General features: G+C 38.4%; 1 protein-coding gene across 1 annotated transcript in view; it reads left to right on the top strand.

Moving 5' to 3' along the window:
• The window catches only part of LOC126161424 (integrator complex subunit 4), a 134,775-nt gene that overhangs the window by 21,819 nt on the left and 95,220 nt on the right, over nt 1–17,736 (top strand). The window contains exons 4-5 of the mRNA XM_049917223.1: nt 5,016–5,162; nt 13,368–13,535. Of these exons, the coding sequence (XP_049773180.1) occupies nt 5,016–5,162; nt 13,368–13,535 (315 nt within the window). The remainder of the gene's footprint in view (nt 1–5,015; nt 5,163–13,367; nt 13,536–17,736) is intronic.

The raw sequence follows: 17,736 nt of genomic DNA, 5'->3' as shown, positions 1-17,736 counted from the left end.
CAGCATCTCCGCTATATGGTGGGTAGCAACTGTCCTTTTCATAATATTTTTACATTCCATCCTGGATTTTCCACTGTTTGATTTAATTATAAATTTCTTGGACCCAGTGTGTTGTTTTTGAGCTATTTCTATATGTTTGGATAAATTGAACACCCTGTATATTAAAACAGCAATTATTTAAAAAAATCATTTAGAGTGGTCACTGAATCTTCATCAAACACATTTCATTTTACAGAGTGACAATTATTTAGCTTTATGAAATAAAATCATCATAACTTCTACACGATTTGAGTTAGGACATTGAAACTGCTCGGTTGGCCGCAGGGCATGATGGCAATTAGTATGTTATGTATGGTTTGGTTTAGCGACAAAGCCCACTTTCATTTGGATGGGTTCAGCACTCAGCAAAATTGGCGCATTGGGGGGACTGAGAATCTGCATTTCACGATCGAGAAGTCTCTTCACTCTTTAGCAGGTTACTGTGTGGTGTGCAGTGTCCAATCACAAAATTATTAGTTCAATATTCCTTGATGGCACCATCACTAACAAACGGCACGTGAAGGTTTTGGAAGATGATTTCATCTCCATTATCCAAAGTGAACCTTATTTTGACAAGATGATCTTCATGCAAGACAGAGCTCAACCCCATTGAAGCAGGAGTGTGTTTGATGTTCTGGAGGAGCAGTTTGGGTGCTGCATTCTGGCTGTGGGGTACCCAGAGGCCACTGGCATGGGCCTCGATTGGCCACCATATTCTCCGAATCAGAACACATGCGACTCCTTTTTGTGGAGCCATATTAAAGGCAAGGTGTACAGTAATAACCCCGAAACCAATGTGGATGTAGAAAGCAGCCGTTCAGGAGGTCACTGACAGCATCGATGTTCTGAGACTTCAGCAGCTCACGCAGAATTTTACTATTCACCTGAGCCACATCATCCTGAATGATCACAGGCATGTCAAAGATGTCATTACCTTAATCCGAATATCTGTAGTGACATTTACATGTTTTATAAACTGTGTGCACACTGTAGTTTCTATCTAATTTACATTTTTTTCATATAGTTCAGTAATTGTCACCCTGTACATCTATCAGAGTTTTGTGGTACCCCTTCTGGAGGTAATTACACCCAGTTTGGGAACCACTGCAGTATAGATGATCAGCACTCCAGTGCCGCACTTGGCTTGCTGTCATTACATCCAGCATCCCCAATGTTCCTCTGTCCATGACGTCACGAAAAACTTTTCCTGTACTTTGGTGGTTCCCTCTGTTTCTTAGGTAGATTGAGAGGAGGATCCTAGTGTAACAATTGAGGTATATTTAGACTTTTTTTTTTTTTAAAGTTATCAAATACTTTGTGTTATAATTGAAGAATAAATGATGGACTCTGATTCTTTTATGTAACACACGAACTAACAGTGGCGTTAGCATCACCGAGGTTTGTGAGGAGCCTATCATTGCTGGGAAATCTGTTTGGCAAATTTAACCTGAGAGCCCTTGTTTATATTATATAATCTTCTATACTATCAGATTTACCACCAAATAAAGGTGCAGTGCAGGCTGTTCCACCTCTAGTGCCAGCTGGCATGCAGCGTGGTGGCTCATCGTCACACTGTCGTGCAGCCCTCAGGTAGGTGGGCAGTAACGTATGTGACCACACTGCACTGGCCGAGCAAACATGGGCAGCAGTGCCGATCGGCTTGTGTACACCCCTAACACCTGCAATAGGGCTGCCTAGTGGGTGGCTGACCCCAGCTGCGCCCGTGGGCAAGCTGTCTCGAACCTGGGCACACCTTTGTCCTACAGGGCAGCATTGGAACAGCATTTTTTAATTATTTATTTTAGATAAAGATAATAACTACTAACATTTTGTCTAACGTTTTGTACTTAGTAAAGCATTGTAGTGACGACTGTGACATCACTACCCTTTGACATCAACTGACTGTTGGTATGAATAAGTACCACTTGTGCCAAACCCCCAGCTATCTTGGTGTCTGAATAACGTGCATGTATTGTTCATCTTTTTAACGATATACAGTTTATAATTTCTGTTTAGAAATAAATACGCAACATTCAACTCAGTTGAACTATTCAGTACCCCACACTACACTCACTGATCAATAACATTGTTACCTATCCGTTGCAAAGATCATATGTAACTACTAACATGAAACACTTTACCAGTACTGAGTAAGTTATGTTAAAGTGTTGTTGTTGTGATTTTCATTCTGAAGACTGGTAAGATGTGGGTCTCCATGCTGCTCTGTCTTGTGCAAGTCTCTTCATCTCTGAATAACTACTGCAATCCACATCCTAGTCAATCTGACCCCCCCCCCCCCCCCACACACACACACACATGAACGTACGCACCCACACACACTTCTTTCTAGTACTAAACTGGTGATGCCTTGATGTCTCAGATTGTGTCCATCCATCAACCGAGTCCTTCTTCTGGCCAGTGTGCACCACAAATTTGTCTTCTCCTCAGTGCTGTTCAGTACTTGATCTACCCATCTAATCATAGCACCACATCTCAAAAGCTTCTATTCTCTTCTTGTCCAAACTGTTTACTGTATATGTTTCACTGCCATACATGGCTGCAAATACTTTCAGAAAAAATTTCCTGACACTTAAATCTATAATTGATGTTAGCAAATTTGAGTTCTTCAGAAGCACTTTTCTTTGCATTGCCAGTCTACATTTTATATCAACTCTAGTTCGGCCATTGTCAGTTATTTTGCTGCCCAAATAACAAAATTTCAGCTACTACTTTAAGTGTCTCATTTTCCAATCTAATTCCCTTACCATCTCCTGATTTAATTTGACTACAATCCATTATCCTTGTTTTTCTTTTATTGATATCCATCTTATAACCTTCATTCAAGACACTTTCCATTCCTTTCAACTGCTCTTCCAAGTCCTTTGCTGTCTCTGTCAGAATTACAATGTCACCGGTGACCCTCAAAGTTTTTATTTCTTCTCCCTGGACTTAATGCCTACACCAATTTTTTCTTTGGTTTCCTTTAGAGCATGTTCAGCATACAGATTGGATAACTCCGAGGATAGGCTACAACCCTGTCTCACTCCCTTCTCAACAACTGCTTCCCTTTTATGCCCCTCAACTCTTATAATTGCTGTCTGGTTTCTGTACAAGTTGTAAATAGCCTTTTGCTCACTGTATTTTATCCTTGCTACCTTCAGAAAGTCAAAGAGGGTATCCCAGTCAACATTGTCAAAAGCTTTCTCTAAGTTTACAAATGCTATAAACAAGGGATTGTCTGTCCTTAACCTTTCTTCTAAGATAAGTCATAGGGTCAGTATTGCTTCCTGTGTTCCTACATTTCTCCAAAATCCAAACTGATCTTCCCTAAGGTAGGCTTCTACCAGCTATTCAGTTCTTCTGTGAAGCTTTTGTTTTAGTGTTTTACAGCCATGACTTATTAAACTGATAATTTGGTGTACAGGGCAAATAACGTGAAGACTTGCGTACAGTTAGGTAAACTACGCCATCCTCATCTCACAGAAAAAGTCATTCCATCATAAGACTACTTCACTTATTCTAAACTGTTTTGCTGGTGCATTTCCAGTAGAACCAGAAAAGAGCAGGTAAAATATTAATCTTATCATTAAATCTTGTTGATTACTGGGAATGAATGTTTATAGTTTGAGTATTTAACTGAGATATTAAACATTATGGAAAGGATAGGCTCCTACTCACTGTAAAGATGACACGTTGAGTTGCAGACAGGCACAACAAAAATACTGTTTTACATTAAACTTTCGGGCAAAGCTTTCATTAGAAAAGAAAAGTACGCACACACATTCACACAAGCAAGCATACCTCACTTACACATGACTACTATCTCTGGCTGCTCAGGCCAGACTGAAACTGAAACATATGTCCATGTCGCATACCAATTCTGCTGCAATCATTGCTCAGCTTTTTATATTGGTAAGAGTGCCTATCAGCTATCCACCAGGATCAATGGCAACCTCCAAACTGTGGCCTAGAGCAAACGGGACCACCCTGTTGCTCTACATGCAGCTGAACACAACATGCTTGATTTCAATGGCTGCTTCACAACCTGGGCCATCTGGACCCTCTCATCTACGACCAGCTTTTCTGAACTGCGCAGATGGGATCAACCTACAGTAATCCGTTGTCCGCATACCCTCTGCCCCATCATCTCCTCCCAACTCAGGTTCCCTCACTTTCATTGTGCATTGCTCTCTGGCAATGCACACACTGACCTTATATTGTTTTCTGCTCCTCTCCTTTCCTCTCTCCTTTTTTCCTTACCCCCCCTTTCCGTACACCATCCAGATGCTGCACCGGGCAGCCTTGTCTGCCACCTGTAGTGCCTGTACACTGTGCCAGGCAGCACATTTCCCTCTTACCCCACCCATACCCCACTATACCTTCCCCGCTCCATTATGGATTGTTTTTCCCATTCGACATGTTTCAGGTTCAGTATGGCCTGAGCAACCAGAGATAGTGATCAGTAGTGTACGAGGTGTGCTTGCTTTTGTGACTGCGTGGGTGGTTTTCTTTCCTGATGAAGGCTTTGCCTGAAAGCTTAATATGTAATAGTTTTTCCATTTTGCCTGTGTGTAACTCAGCATGTCATCTTTACAGTGAGTGGCAATCTATCCTTTCCATAATTGTTGATATTCTGACCTGGACTTTCCTGTTATTTGATTTTGCTTAACTGAGATGGTAGTGAACTAAATTGACTATGTCTGAATGTTGGTAATCAGTGTTTCTGGCTGCTAATTCAGTATGACTAATCTCCTTGGCGGTTGTCTCTTATGTATGTGTGAGAGCCTAGTGATTCACTGAAAGTTTTGAAATAGAATTTTATGCCTAATCATTTACAGTATACTTTTATTAGAAAGTTGCAATGCAAGAGATAATAAGAGGAAAAAGATATTAGCTTTGTCATAATGGAAATTTTTTACTTATTCTTAGTTATAATTTTGATCTGTATCAGATGAATGAAATACTTTTTATTGCAGGTTATAATTGAAGAAGTAATGCAGGCTATGAAGAATGAGGAGTCACATAAAGTTATATCACAAGGCATATCATCACTTTTGAAACTTGGAAAGCTTTTGCCAGACAATGTCACAACACATCACAGGCTTGTCTCCTTTGTAAAACAGGTAATAATGTTTTAAATTTTGTTATTGCTGCTTAACAGCAGTCTAATATACTGTGGGACTTTAAGGAAAGAATGTTGTGAAAAAAATGAAAATTTCTCATGGATGTCACTGTTGGATGATTCCCCCCCCCCCCCCCCCCCCCCCCCCCTCCTCATAAAGATCAAGCTAAACAATGCCTCAAATCAGTTTGGTCAGATTGTAGTGATCAATTGTCTTCAGAAAAGTACGTGTACATTCTGCAAGCCATCATATGCTGTATGGCAGAGGGTAATTGTTTTGCATAATTTCAGCTTATTCATGTCTCCATCAGTGATGAATTGCATGAAGAACCAAAAAAATCAGTTGTTGCTCAGAAAGTATCAGTGTTGTGTGCTGCGTGATTCAATTGGATCAACATATGATTTACTTTGAGCTAGAGACAGCATTATGCATGTTGAACTGCAGTACATTTGATTTTTCACAAGCATTTAGATGTGAACAAGATCTATTCCCAACGATTCTGCACAATTTGCTTGAAGCTCGAAAATATACTTGTATCAGTTGAGGGAAAGAAATCTTAAATAAATTCAACCAAGGAAATGCAATATCCATATTGTGAGATAACAGCCAGATGTGGCTAAATGCCAGAACTTTAATGACAGACGCAGCAGTGTGCAAGTGCCTTGTACTGACCTAATGGATGCTTGGCCACTCTAGGATGGACTTGGGGGCATGCAAGGTTCTATGACAGCTAACAGTTCAGGCTGGCCAGACACAGACACATTCTTTGCATCCTTTCTGACACATTAGCTCTGTTTTGAACTGCTTAGCTTGGCTCAGGTGGTTAGCATACGACAGTTTCAGAGTTTGTAATTGGCGGACACTAGAGCACATGATACAGCAGGGTATTGGGGCCAGTGGGTAACAAGAAAGCATTACTGCCAGCTTTACTGATGCCGGAAAATAAGCCTAGGACAGCAACTGTTAAGAGTGTATGGCAGTAGCAACTGTTAAGAGTGTATGGCAGTGTGAAGCTGCATCACGGCGAAATGAGAGACTTTATTGTTAATTGAACAGACCAAACGTTAGCAAAATATGATCTAAAACTGCCAGAAAATATATAAATATACCAATGGAAAGAGGAAATTAAGACAAGTACAAGCACCCAAACAGACCCTTGATTGGACCATTTGTTTTCTCAAGTTATTTCTCACCAAAGATTTTTTTTATAGAAATTCATGAAATGTTAAAGTTAGCAACTATATAACAACTAGGCTGACTCTTACAAACCAAGCACTTGAGGAACTCTTTCAAAGCTTGTTTAATGATTTTTGTAACTTTAATAAAATTTTAATTATAACCGAGAAGGTGCATTCTGTGACAGAAAAAACTCAGTTTTGATGTACAACAAAGTATGAATAAAAATGATAGTTGCAGTATGCTAAATTAGGCTAAGATATGTTCCAGTATTTTTGTTCATTTCATCATGTGTTTAATTATTTAGTAACAAACTTGCATTATTTAGATACCACATTGCCAAAACTGTTAATATCTTTGGAACTAGTCTAGCCACTGTAATTCTGAGGACAGCATTGTAAAGCTGAGAAAATGTTACTGTAAATAAGTTTTTTGAAGTGTTCCCAGTTGAATATTCCATTGTTCGGGAGCACACCAAGGACATTATTAATTGTTTCACCAAAATTTCAGCTGACAACCTTTCAGCCATTCTCATGGTGAGTGGCTTGCAAGATTTTTTAAGCACTTTACACTGTGGAGTAGATAAGCATGTGGATTTACTCCACAGTGTAAAGTGCTTAAAAAATCTTGCCTTGAGAATGGCTGTAAGGTTGTCAGCCAAACTATCGGCACAAGAGTTAATAATATCCCAGATGCACTCCAGAACAGTGACGGAATAAGTGTTTTACATGTGTAAATGTTGTATGATAAATGTGTTTTTGGAAATTTGCCATGACAGAAGAAAATTTATGAAAGCCAGCAGCCATCTAAGCTCCTTATCAGTTTACATCAAGCCTTAGGAGAGGATACATGACTAGTGAGCTACTTCGTGAAAGTATTGGAATTTTTCAGAGTTCAGTTTCGCAATACAGATCTGTGGACTTAGAATTTTTCTGTTGACAACCAAGGACTTTGAAAATATCTCGATACAACAGTATGGACTTGTAGTATTCAAAAGTTTTCATATGAAACTTAGTAGTTTTCATCAGACAGAGTAGTTTTCTGAATTTTTTGAAGGGTAGTGTTAAACTTTTATACTTCCATGAGTTGCCTTGAGAAGAACTTTAAAATTTGAAAAGTAACGCTGATCTTGCAATTTATCTTCTTTTAATTACAGTTGCACTTATAAATTTATGCAAGTGAACATGATGTAACTTTGATTTTTTGAGAGCTTGTTTGGTTGGTACTGTATCGAATAAGACAGTCAGCTACTGTGTTTTGTAGTGTCATAGTTTGCGAACCAGCCACCAGGGGCAATCTTGATTCAGCATCGGCAGTTGTTTTGTTTAGCAACGGTCCATGGGAGTAAAGAGTGAGAACTTCTTTTTGCTGTACAGACAAACATCTTGCCTAACATTAATTTTACTTCAATTTACAAATATCAAGGTCTTTCTTATCATCAGCATGTATCTGTAAATAATTGTGTTTTTTTGAGCATTCATTAATTTCTGTGTTATCTTGGCTGATTTGCCTGAACACATGCATGTAAGTAGTTCTGAAGGATATCGTCATAGCTGTTCGGACATTGGTGATCCGTAGCGATAAGCATACAGATACTAGAAGAACTAGTACAGACTGTTGTGATAGCACACAAGTTATTGGCACTTTTATAACTCTGGACAACAAAAATTTGTTTACAGATACATGTTGATGATATGCAAGAGCTAGAAATTTGTGGTAAGTTAACACTAGGGAAGATGCATCTCTTTTCAATGAAGATGTTCTCTCTCTCTTCTCACATGGAGTGTCACTGAACAAAACAACTGTTGATGCTAAATCCAGAACATCTCTGGTGGCTGGCCCTCGATCTCATTCACAGCTATGAAACACTGTAAGCAGCTGTTTTATTCGCTACATTAGTTGATGGTGCATGAGCTCTCTGTTTCTCAGCGGAATGGGAGTTCTTATGATTGTGAGCTTTTGTCTGTATATGAAGCAGTCAGATGCTTTTGACCACTGTTGAAGGCTAGAGAATTTATGATATTTACTAATCACAAGCCACTTATCTATGCCTTTGGACAGGATGATGACAAATTTTCACCATGGTAGTACAACCATTTGGACTTTGTTGCTCAATCCAGCACTGATATCTGCTGCATTTCTGGTACAAACAGTGTGGTCACTGACTGTCTGTCACAGATTGACAGTGTGGCAAATTTTGTTTATTTTGTTCGGCGTGCAACTGCATAGGAATCTAATGAGGAACCGCAGAAGCTACTGCACAATATATCATCTAGCCTTCAGTTAAAACTTATTGATGTTCTTGGTTCTGATATCAAACTATATTGTGACTTCCAGTGGGAGGTCTCACTCCTCTCTGCCACCCACTTCCCACAGACGTCCTTTCAACAGCCTCATCAACTCATCAACCTATGACATGCTGGCATCGACTCACCTTGTGTCAAAACGTTTTGTCTGGCCTGATTTGCAGATGGATTGTCATTAGTGCGCTAGTGCATGCCATCAATTTCAGCACAGTAAAATAGCCTGTCATGTGGGTGTGTCCATTGGAGAATTTCCAGACATGACAATGTGCATCACACAAGTGCATCTGGTGAGTAATGGCATGGTCGAATAATGGCATCGTTCTTTAAAGGCTGCATTAATATGTCATGCCACCTGCTGGGCACCTGCAATACCTATGGTCTTACTTGACCAGTACTCTACTTACAAAATTGAGTTAGATTCATTGTCAGCGGAGCTCGTATGTGGCAAAAGTTTTGACTGCCCGGCAAGTACATCAATCCGAGATCTTCACAGCTACCAGACCAGGACCCATCAGATTTAATTTGTTGCCTGAGGAACCACATTGCACGTGTTTACCCACATCAAGCCTCCAACACGGAACAGCATCTACCTTCATGCATTGCGATCTTCAAACATGCGTGCGTGTTATGTTGTGTACAGATGATGTCAAAGTGCCTTTACAAGCTCTGTACTCAAGCACACATTAGTTGATCAAAAGAGGAGAAAAAACACAGGATATTGTACTAAATAGTAAAACACTGCCGTCTCAAATGACAGTATAAAACAGACATACCTATTTCTAGAATTCCCCCCTACACTTGTGCTTCCAAGCTGGCCTCAGACTCAAACACAAGAACTACCAACCAAAACAGACTCACAATGTGACTGAAGAATACCCTCTGGGCATTGAACTCATTTTCCAACAAGGTATTTAATTCAGCCTCACTAGTTGTTTTGTTTAGCAATGCTCCATGGTAGTAGAGAGTGAGAACTTGTTTGCTGATTAGGGGACATGCCTTGCTTAGTTAATTTAGGATTTACTTAACATCAACATGTATTTGTAAGTAAATGTTTGTTGTTCAGAGTTATAAGAGTGCAAATAATTTGTGGCTATCAAGGCTGATTTACCTGAACACAAGTAGTTAGGACACATATTGCTGTAGCTGCTCCAACAGAACATTTACATTTGTACCCTAGCCGTGGACCTGAATGTGATTTCCTGTAGTTAAATGAACTTAGTAGCAAACACTAATGTGGTGCTGCTTTTAGTGATTTCATTCATCCTTTAGTTGAGTGAATTAAGGAACTTAAAGATTGCCATAAACTTTGTTTTACAGTCAGAATTGTGTAAGTTGCAAACATTATTTAAATTATCACACTCCTGCCTGCATTCTACTTAAATTTTTGTAAACTGTGTGATGATTAAATGAGTGACACAGTGGATCTGTACTTGACACCTAGGCACCAGAACTTAATTAAATAATTTTAAAATTCAACCACATATCTTGGGTCCATTTGGCTGTCTTTGCCGGAAGTAAACAAACAATTACCAGAGAGAAAAACCAGGCTTGTATTTCACACAGATTCGGTCTTGCTCAACATTAATGATTTGTAGTAGTAAATAGCAGACTAGTATGTCAGAGTGTACATTATTGTAACATGAGACAAACCTTTGATATATTTATATGAGCTGGAGATTAAGGAGCAGTTGACTGTTAAGATCTTTGAAGATGAATTGAAACCAATATTGGAAAGTTTCCAATATTGGTTTGAACACATACAGAAGTAGTAAATTTTAAACATGAATATTTTGAGAAACAAAGTGATGTGTATCAAAGAGTGTCTATTTTGTTGTAAAATTTTTAAACATAGCCCTCATAAATGCCGTATTATATGAAATTACCTCCGAATTTATGTTTCGGTGGGTTCAATAGCCAACAAAAAATTCTTCACAAAATACTTCTTTAGCCCACTGTCACTTTTGTAGCTGCTTGAGGGTGCTTAAAGATAATCCACATCTGATTTCAGATTTCATCAACAAAGAACTGTAATTTCAGTTATGTGCAATCAAAGAAAAAGTTCCTAAACAAATTATGGTTTATGATAAAATGATGAAATTAGTGTTTCTTTTGAATTAAGACTACTGAGCTAGTATTTACATTGGTCATTTATTATTTTTAAATTTACTTATTATTTATGCTAAGAGATATAGTAAGTTTTGCACTGCAGCTCACTTATGAGTGCTGAAAAAATTTAATTGGAGCAAGTTGTCAAAGAGGGCAAATTGTTTGTTATATTAGGGGATCTGGCAAAATATAAGAAAACTGATGAATATCTGTGTTTGTTGTGGCACAGGCATTTAGGTATTGCTAAAAAGTTAGTCACGCCGCTATGCTTCTCCTTGTGCCATTCTAATGTACATGAGAGAATCCTTGGACTGAAGAAAGCAGAAATGCTGGTGGCACTGACTGCTAAAATTTGAGTAGTATGTGGGAGTCTTTTAGTACTGCTAAAATTTGAGTAGTATGTGGGAGTCTTTTAGTACTGAGTGAGGCTTAAGCCATTCAGCATAGCGGAAGTGCTGAGTGTGGCAGTGATGTAAGTGGGCCTTGCTCTATGTCTTGCGAGGTGCTGGTGCTCTCTTGTCACATTTGATTTCAGTGCCAACTTCAGAACTTCCATTTACCAGTAGGAGCCCTGCAGTAAGATTAAGATGGTGCAGTGATTCCATTATATGGAATGACGGGAAAGTGTAATACAGTTCAGTGAAATACGTTTGTGGCGGTATGATTTTAATTTATTTGGAATGCTCAGGCATCTATCACAACCCCTTGAACTCTAATGCTAGATGGGCAGGAGCAGCTGTGGTTTAATGGGTGGCTGTATTTCATGTTTAATGTTATTTATAGAAACTGTCATTTAAAATATCTAGATGTGTACTGTAACTTCGATGATATGTCTTCTGAATTTCCTTAAAAACTGACAGGCATGGTTTTGTGTGTGTGTGTGTGTGTGTGTGTGTGTGTTTATAAGGTGCCCCTCCTAAGAGTCATCAGGTACATTTTCTCTGGTGTTTCAACAGATATTTGCAATTTTGTTTTTGCAGTGTGTAGCTGAAGTCACCTTAGACGAAAACTGCTCATCACGTCTTTCGTGCAGTGCCCATTGTTGACAGAAAGCATTGGTTTGTTTCACATTATGAACAAAATGATTTTTTAAAGTGGAATTTAATGTACACATTTGATTGACTGGTCCCAAATAATTAATCTATTTCTGTGTTTGTTTTATTTGATATGTATTAACAGGGACATTAAAACACAAAGTGTGCAGCAGCTCTGCTCTGTCGCTGTCGGGGTACTGGTTATTTTTCCTGCACGAAAGACGTGGTGAGCAGAATTTGTTTGGGATGACTCCATTGCAAAAATTACAATGGAGCTATCTACAAAAACACCAGAAAAAATGCGCATTATGACTCTTAGGAGGGACATCCATTGTATTGTAACAGTATAAAGGTTAATTTTTACAAAAATGTGGAATTAAAAATTGATATGTGACAACCTCTCTGTGGTATTTACTCTGGGATTGCCAGCCTCTGCTGATTAGGACTGTGCAAGTGAGTTGCAAAGAGTTTGTTTACAAATAATGTGTATACGTAGCTGGAAGTGAAACATTCTGTTTGTTGATTGTGATTCTAAGGAAAGAGGTATTTTTTAATGTGACAACCACAGTTAAAAGAGATTGCTGTATTTCCCAGAAGAGTGAGTTATACACATTCCATGTGAACGTATAACAGTAGAAAAGCTTCATAATGTATTTTTCATACAACAGTCTGCACTCCACTGCATAATGCAGGATTCATTTTGGAAACAATTCCTAGGCTTTGGCTAAGCCATTTCTCCATTGTATGCTTTCTTCTGAGAGTACTAGTCCAGCAAGCTTTGCAGGAGAGCTTCTATAAAGTTTGGAATGTAAGAGAAAGCTATTGACAGAATTGAAGCTGTGAAGAAAGGGTCATGAATCATGCCTGGTATAAGAACATTGTCCATGAAAGTGAAGATTCTGAGTTTGTGTCCTGGATCAGCACACAGTTTCAAATGCCATTTGAATACAAAGCTCACTTGGAAACCTGTGTCTAAACTGTTCTCTGAAGTTTGGAAACAACAACAGGTTCAAAGTTCTGCTACAGTTGTTGGATCTCTGCAAAGGAAACAATGAAAGGCGGGAGGTTTATGGAGAAGATTTTGTAATTCTTGTATATGTATTGTATAGAAGTTGTCATGTTAATTTGTTTTTCAAGCTTGTATCATATTGATAAGTTATAGTCACTGAACCTTCATGTTATCACCTTGGTGTTGAAATATATATCCAAGGTTGCTTCCCTTGCTATTAATGTAAGTTGGAAATTGTCCAAACTTTATTACATTTGAAATTTAATTATCAACATCTTTTAAAAGTATTTTGGACAGTACGCAGTAGAGTCTACAATTGCGTACTGTTAGGAATCCTTTTTTTTTATATGTAGCCTAAGTTTCTCCTGTATGTTGAAGTAGATAATGCGTTAGTATTGATTTATAAATAAATGAAAAAGCGAATTTATACAAATTTCAATCTGATAATTCATTTAGCAAAGCAGATAGTAATATCAGGTTTGTTTTACTCCTTGCTTTCTGTTTCTGCCAATTGTTGTTAATTAAAAGTATCTACTGTATATATAAAGTGCAATTACCATGCATATTTTTGCAGTATCTTTCAGATACCAGCCATTCTGTAAAATGCAAATGTTTGGAGCTGATGGGTGAATTAGTTTCTATAAGTTCTGATGCTGGAACTATACAACCACTCTTGAGACTTGTTGGGGACTACACCCATTGTGAGGAAGCTCGTGTCCGCAGTGCTGCCTTCAATACTATGGTGAGCAGATGTTCATTTCCTTAATGGTTTACTATTATTAAATTTCATTTAGATCATCAAAATGTGTGTAAGCTAGACCCTGTTCTCATAATGTAATACTGATAGGAAAGCAAATTGGGATTCTTGTGAAGTTCTGTACTCCCTAGCACCCCAAGAAGCCTGTATTATTGTAACTTGTCTCTATCAACGTCCAAGTTGTGTTGAAGATTTTACACTCTCTCTCTCTCTCTCTCTCTCTCTCTCTCTCTCTCTTATATACAGGGTGTCACATTTATCTTGACCACCCTAAATAACTGTTTGTCCAGGTGCAAATTAAAAATTGTTTCTAGCAAATGTTCTTTCTCTCTCTCTCTCTCTCTTATATACAGGGTGTCACATTTATCTTGACCACCCTAAATAACTGTTTGTCCAGGTGCAAATTAAAAATTGTTTCTAGCAAATGTTCTTTAGCTGTCAGGGGGACATCAATCAGCATGATTGCCTTCATTGTCGCTTTGTTTTTTACGAAGATATGAACAGCGGTATGACTTTTTATAAATGGCACCATGTATTTATTTATTCTGTAATTCATTTCCTCTCCTACAATTACATAACACAACAATGACTTTGAGCCTGGGATCACAAACTCATCCACTTGCTGGAGTTGTCAGAAAACAAATGAAAACCAAGTAAAAACATAAAACAAAATTGACTTTGACTCTCCTGTGCCATTGCCCAGGAGTAGAACATTCAAAGCTGCTCAAAGTGGTGACCCTGGACACCGATATACTGGTGCACTCGTTGAATGAAAGAATTATTTACTGCTTCCTGTGTTGCCTGTAGAATAGAATTACAAGCAAGCACAATACGTTCCTGCATCCTCTGGAGTTGTTGGAATATTGCAATAGACAATGTCTTTAATGCATCCCCAAAGAAAAACATCCGGAGGATTTAAATCAGGAGACCTAGCAGGCCAAGTAACTGTTCGTCCTCGACCAATCCATCTGGCAGTATGCCTTCGGTTCAGAACACTACGTGCATGCTGGACATACATCGTGTTGATACCACATAAGCATTCTGGTTCTTAGCGGCACTTCATCCAGAAGAGGAGGAAGAATTTATTTGAGGAAGTTGGCATACACTGTGCCATTTAGACTACCATTGAGAAATAAGGGCCAATAATTGTAGTACCAAGCATCCCACACCAGACATTAACTCTCCATTGACAGTGATGTTCCACCTGTCTAAGCCATCGTGGGTTGTTGTTGGACCAATAATGTATGTTCCTTGTATTTACCTGTCCTTTGTTTGAGAAGGAACATTCATCGATAAATAGAATATTGGAGAAGAAGTTTGGGTTGGCAAGGATTTGCTGCTGTGCCCACTGACAGAACTGTACATGATTCTGGAAATCATTCCCATGCAATTCTTGATGTAGGTGTACATGGTAAGGATGGAACTGGTGACGTGTAAAAATACAGTGTACACTGGTTTTAGGAATGCCAGTCTCGTGTTCAAGCTGTTGTGTGCTCACATGTGGATTCATAGCAACAGAAACAAGAACAGTAACTTTGTCAGCTTCGTCTGTGCGAGTGCTATGATGATTGCGTTGTCATGGGTTGAAACTTCCCGTTTCCTGAAGCCTCTCAACAACATAAGAAATCTGTCAGGAAAGTGGGTTCTTGTCAGGATATCGCTCTCTGTACAGTTCCGCTGCCAGCATAGCATTTCGCCTACCTTCAACAACAACAATAAAAGAAACATAATGTTGATGCAGTTTGTAGGAAGGGCAGCTTGTACTGTATGACTACTCTACACAACAATATTTAAAAGGACTAAACTACTGTATTTAATGTACCCGTACATAACAAAACATTATTGCAATTACTGTTCTGCTAACTTACATTCCCCATAGATGAGCAGCATTTCTATCTTCTCTTTGTTGGTGTAAATTCTACTCACAGAACTCTTCAGCTGACAATGGTTGACAGAATGATGGGTGTGCATTCTACTACATTTTTCCCCTGTCAACATCAGCACATGGATGTGTTCCATTACTGCCAGTACCTGCACTAAGCGCTGGGAGCGTCAATGTCAGTGTTAAGTTATGTAATTAATAATGTTGTGTTTCAGTGAATGGTACACTGTGATACTTTTTTTAATAGGTCTTTAGGAGAGGAAATGAATTACTGAATAAAAAATACAGGGTGCCATTTTAAAAAGTCATATCACTGTTCATATCTTTGTAAAAAAAACAAAGCTACTACGAAGGCAGTCATGCTGATTGATGTCCCCCTGATGGCTAAAGAACATTTGCTTGAAACATTTTGTAATTTGCATCTGGACAAATAGTTATTTAGGGTGGTCAGGATAAATGGGACACTGTATATTCTAAATGAATGTAAGATGTACATACATTTAACATTTGAAAATTCAAAAGATGAGTTATTGGACCACATAGTTGGTTGTCTCGAGCTCATTACATAAAATATTCTTTCACTTTTGGAACAGCCAGTATTCATTTTTTCCTTAAAACTTTGCAGTATGAACCAGTACAATTGAAATGAGGTTCTTCATGTCTAATAAGTATCACTGAGTACTACATGAAATCTTATAAAATATATGACAGCTACAACTGGTCAATTGTAAATGCAGGGAAGATTAGAGCTTATGAGTGTATGTGAACCAGCCACTGACACATACTCAGTGAACCTAATATGGCCCAGAGCATGAAAACATAAATCATATCCTTTGTACTTATAGTGTGTAGATATTTCTCCTGCCTCCATCCAGCAGTAGCTCCACAGAACTAAGTAAACGGTATCTGATCCTCCAGAATATTCTCCATTTCTGGTAGAATAATTCAAAATTTGTCTATTCAGAAAGCAATCATTGTTGAATAATTATTGTTAATATTATTGCTCTTGTTACTGTAACTGTAGTAGTGTAGTGTGGACATTGTAACTTGGCAGATGGCCACAAGCATAAATAAATGAGAACTTAGATGCCCATTAACAGGAAAGAAACTGTTTGGGAGAAAAAGCCTCACCTCCTTCTCACAATGATGGTACACTAAAGGCTGGTTCGCACTTGACGAATAATTGAATCAAGTACCAAGTGATTCAGTAGCTCTACTTGAAAGCAAAATAGCAAGTATGTAAATGCACATTTGCACTTGATTTAATTGGCAGTCAAGCGTTGCCTGTTGTCAAGTTTGCACTGCAACGCGATTCAGAGCGCGAGAGCTAACCAAGCCATAGGTCTTGCTGCAATTGTTGCAATTGAAGAGGTGGAAGTAGAAATTGAAACTGTAAGGAAGAGAAAGACAAAGTGAGTACTAAAATGGAAAGAGAGTTGCATGGAGCATCCATTGTGCTTCTGAAAGAACTCACAACTGAAGACCCAAAAGAATGCTTTTCAGCACTGAGGATATCGGAAAGTTGCATCAATTTTCTATTATAAGAAGTGTGTAGCAAAATTCAGTGTACAGATACTCATCTAATAGATGCCACACTTGTAGAAAGTAAACTGCAGTTAGTGTTGTACCCATTTGCCACTGGGTGTTGTTTAAGGACCCTGACACACCTCTTTCGATTAGGGAAGTCAACTATTTTTTTATTTCTTCAAGAAATTTGTGATGCTATTTATGAAGTGTGGAAGGACTTCATTAGGGTGAGGACTGAAAAATTGTCTCATAAGGTTTTGTGTATTTATATTTTATTTATTTTAATATGACATGTTTTTAAGTAATTATTCAGGGTGTATACAAACCAGAAGATCCGTGAAAAACCTCCAAATTTTTTCATCTGGGAGAAAGCCAGAAAAATCCCCGGGAATTTTTTAGGATTCCAGGAACTTTTCATTGTTTTAGTTTTCAGTTAAATTTTTGTAATTTTGACTGGTAAAAACCGATACTCTAACAAAGGATATTACTGTATCCCGCTACTGCAGAGTAATACTGCGGTAGTGAAACATGAATGAGAGAAAAAAATGTAAAGAAAACTTAAGTTGCAAAGGAAACATGACACAGACAACAACAAAACACCGTGTTCATACAAGCGTCTGCTGACAGTGAAATGTGTCAAAGCCTATAGGAAAGCTATGCAATGCTTCATAACAACAAATTTCCTCCGATGAATGTGACTTCACAACTGTTTACATAGATTTGTTCGAGCAGTTGTGAGCGAGCTCATGCGCAGTTGAGTTGCGTAGGCCCAGATCT

The sequence above is a fragment of the Schistocerca cancellata genome, chromosome 2 (genome assembly GCF_023864275.1).
Source record: "Schistocerca cancellata isolate TAMUIC-IGC-003103 chromosome 2, iqSchCanc2.1, whole genome shotgun sequence".
Taxonomy (NCBI): Eukaryota; Metazoa; Arthropoda; class Insecta; order Orthoptera; family Acrididae; genus Schistocerca; species Schistocerca cancellata.
Note: the sequence above shows the minus strand (reverse complement) of the source record. Positions and strands in the feature narration are given on the sequence as shown.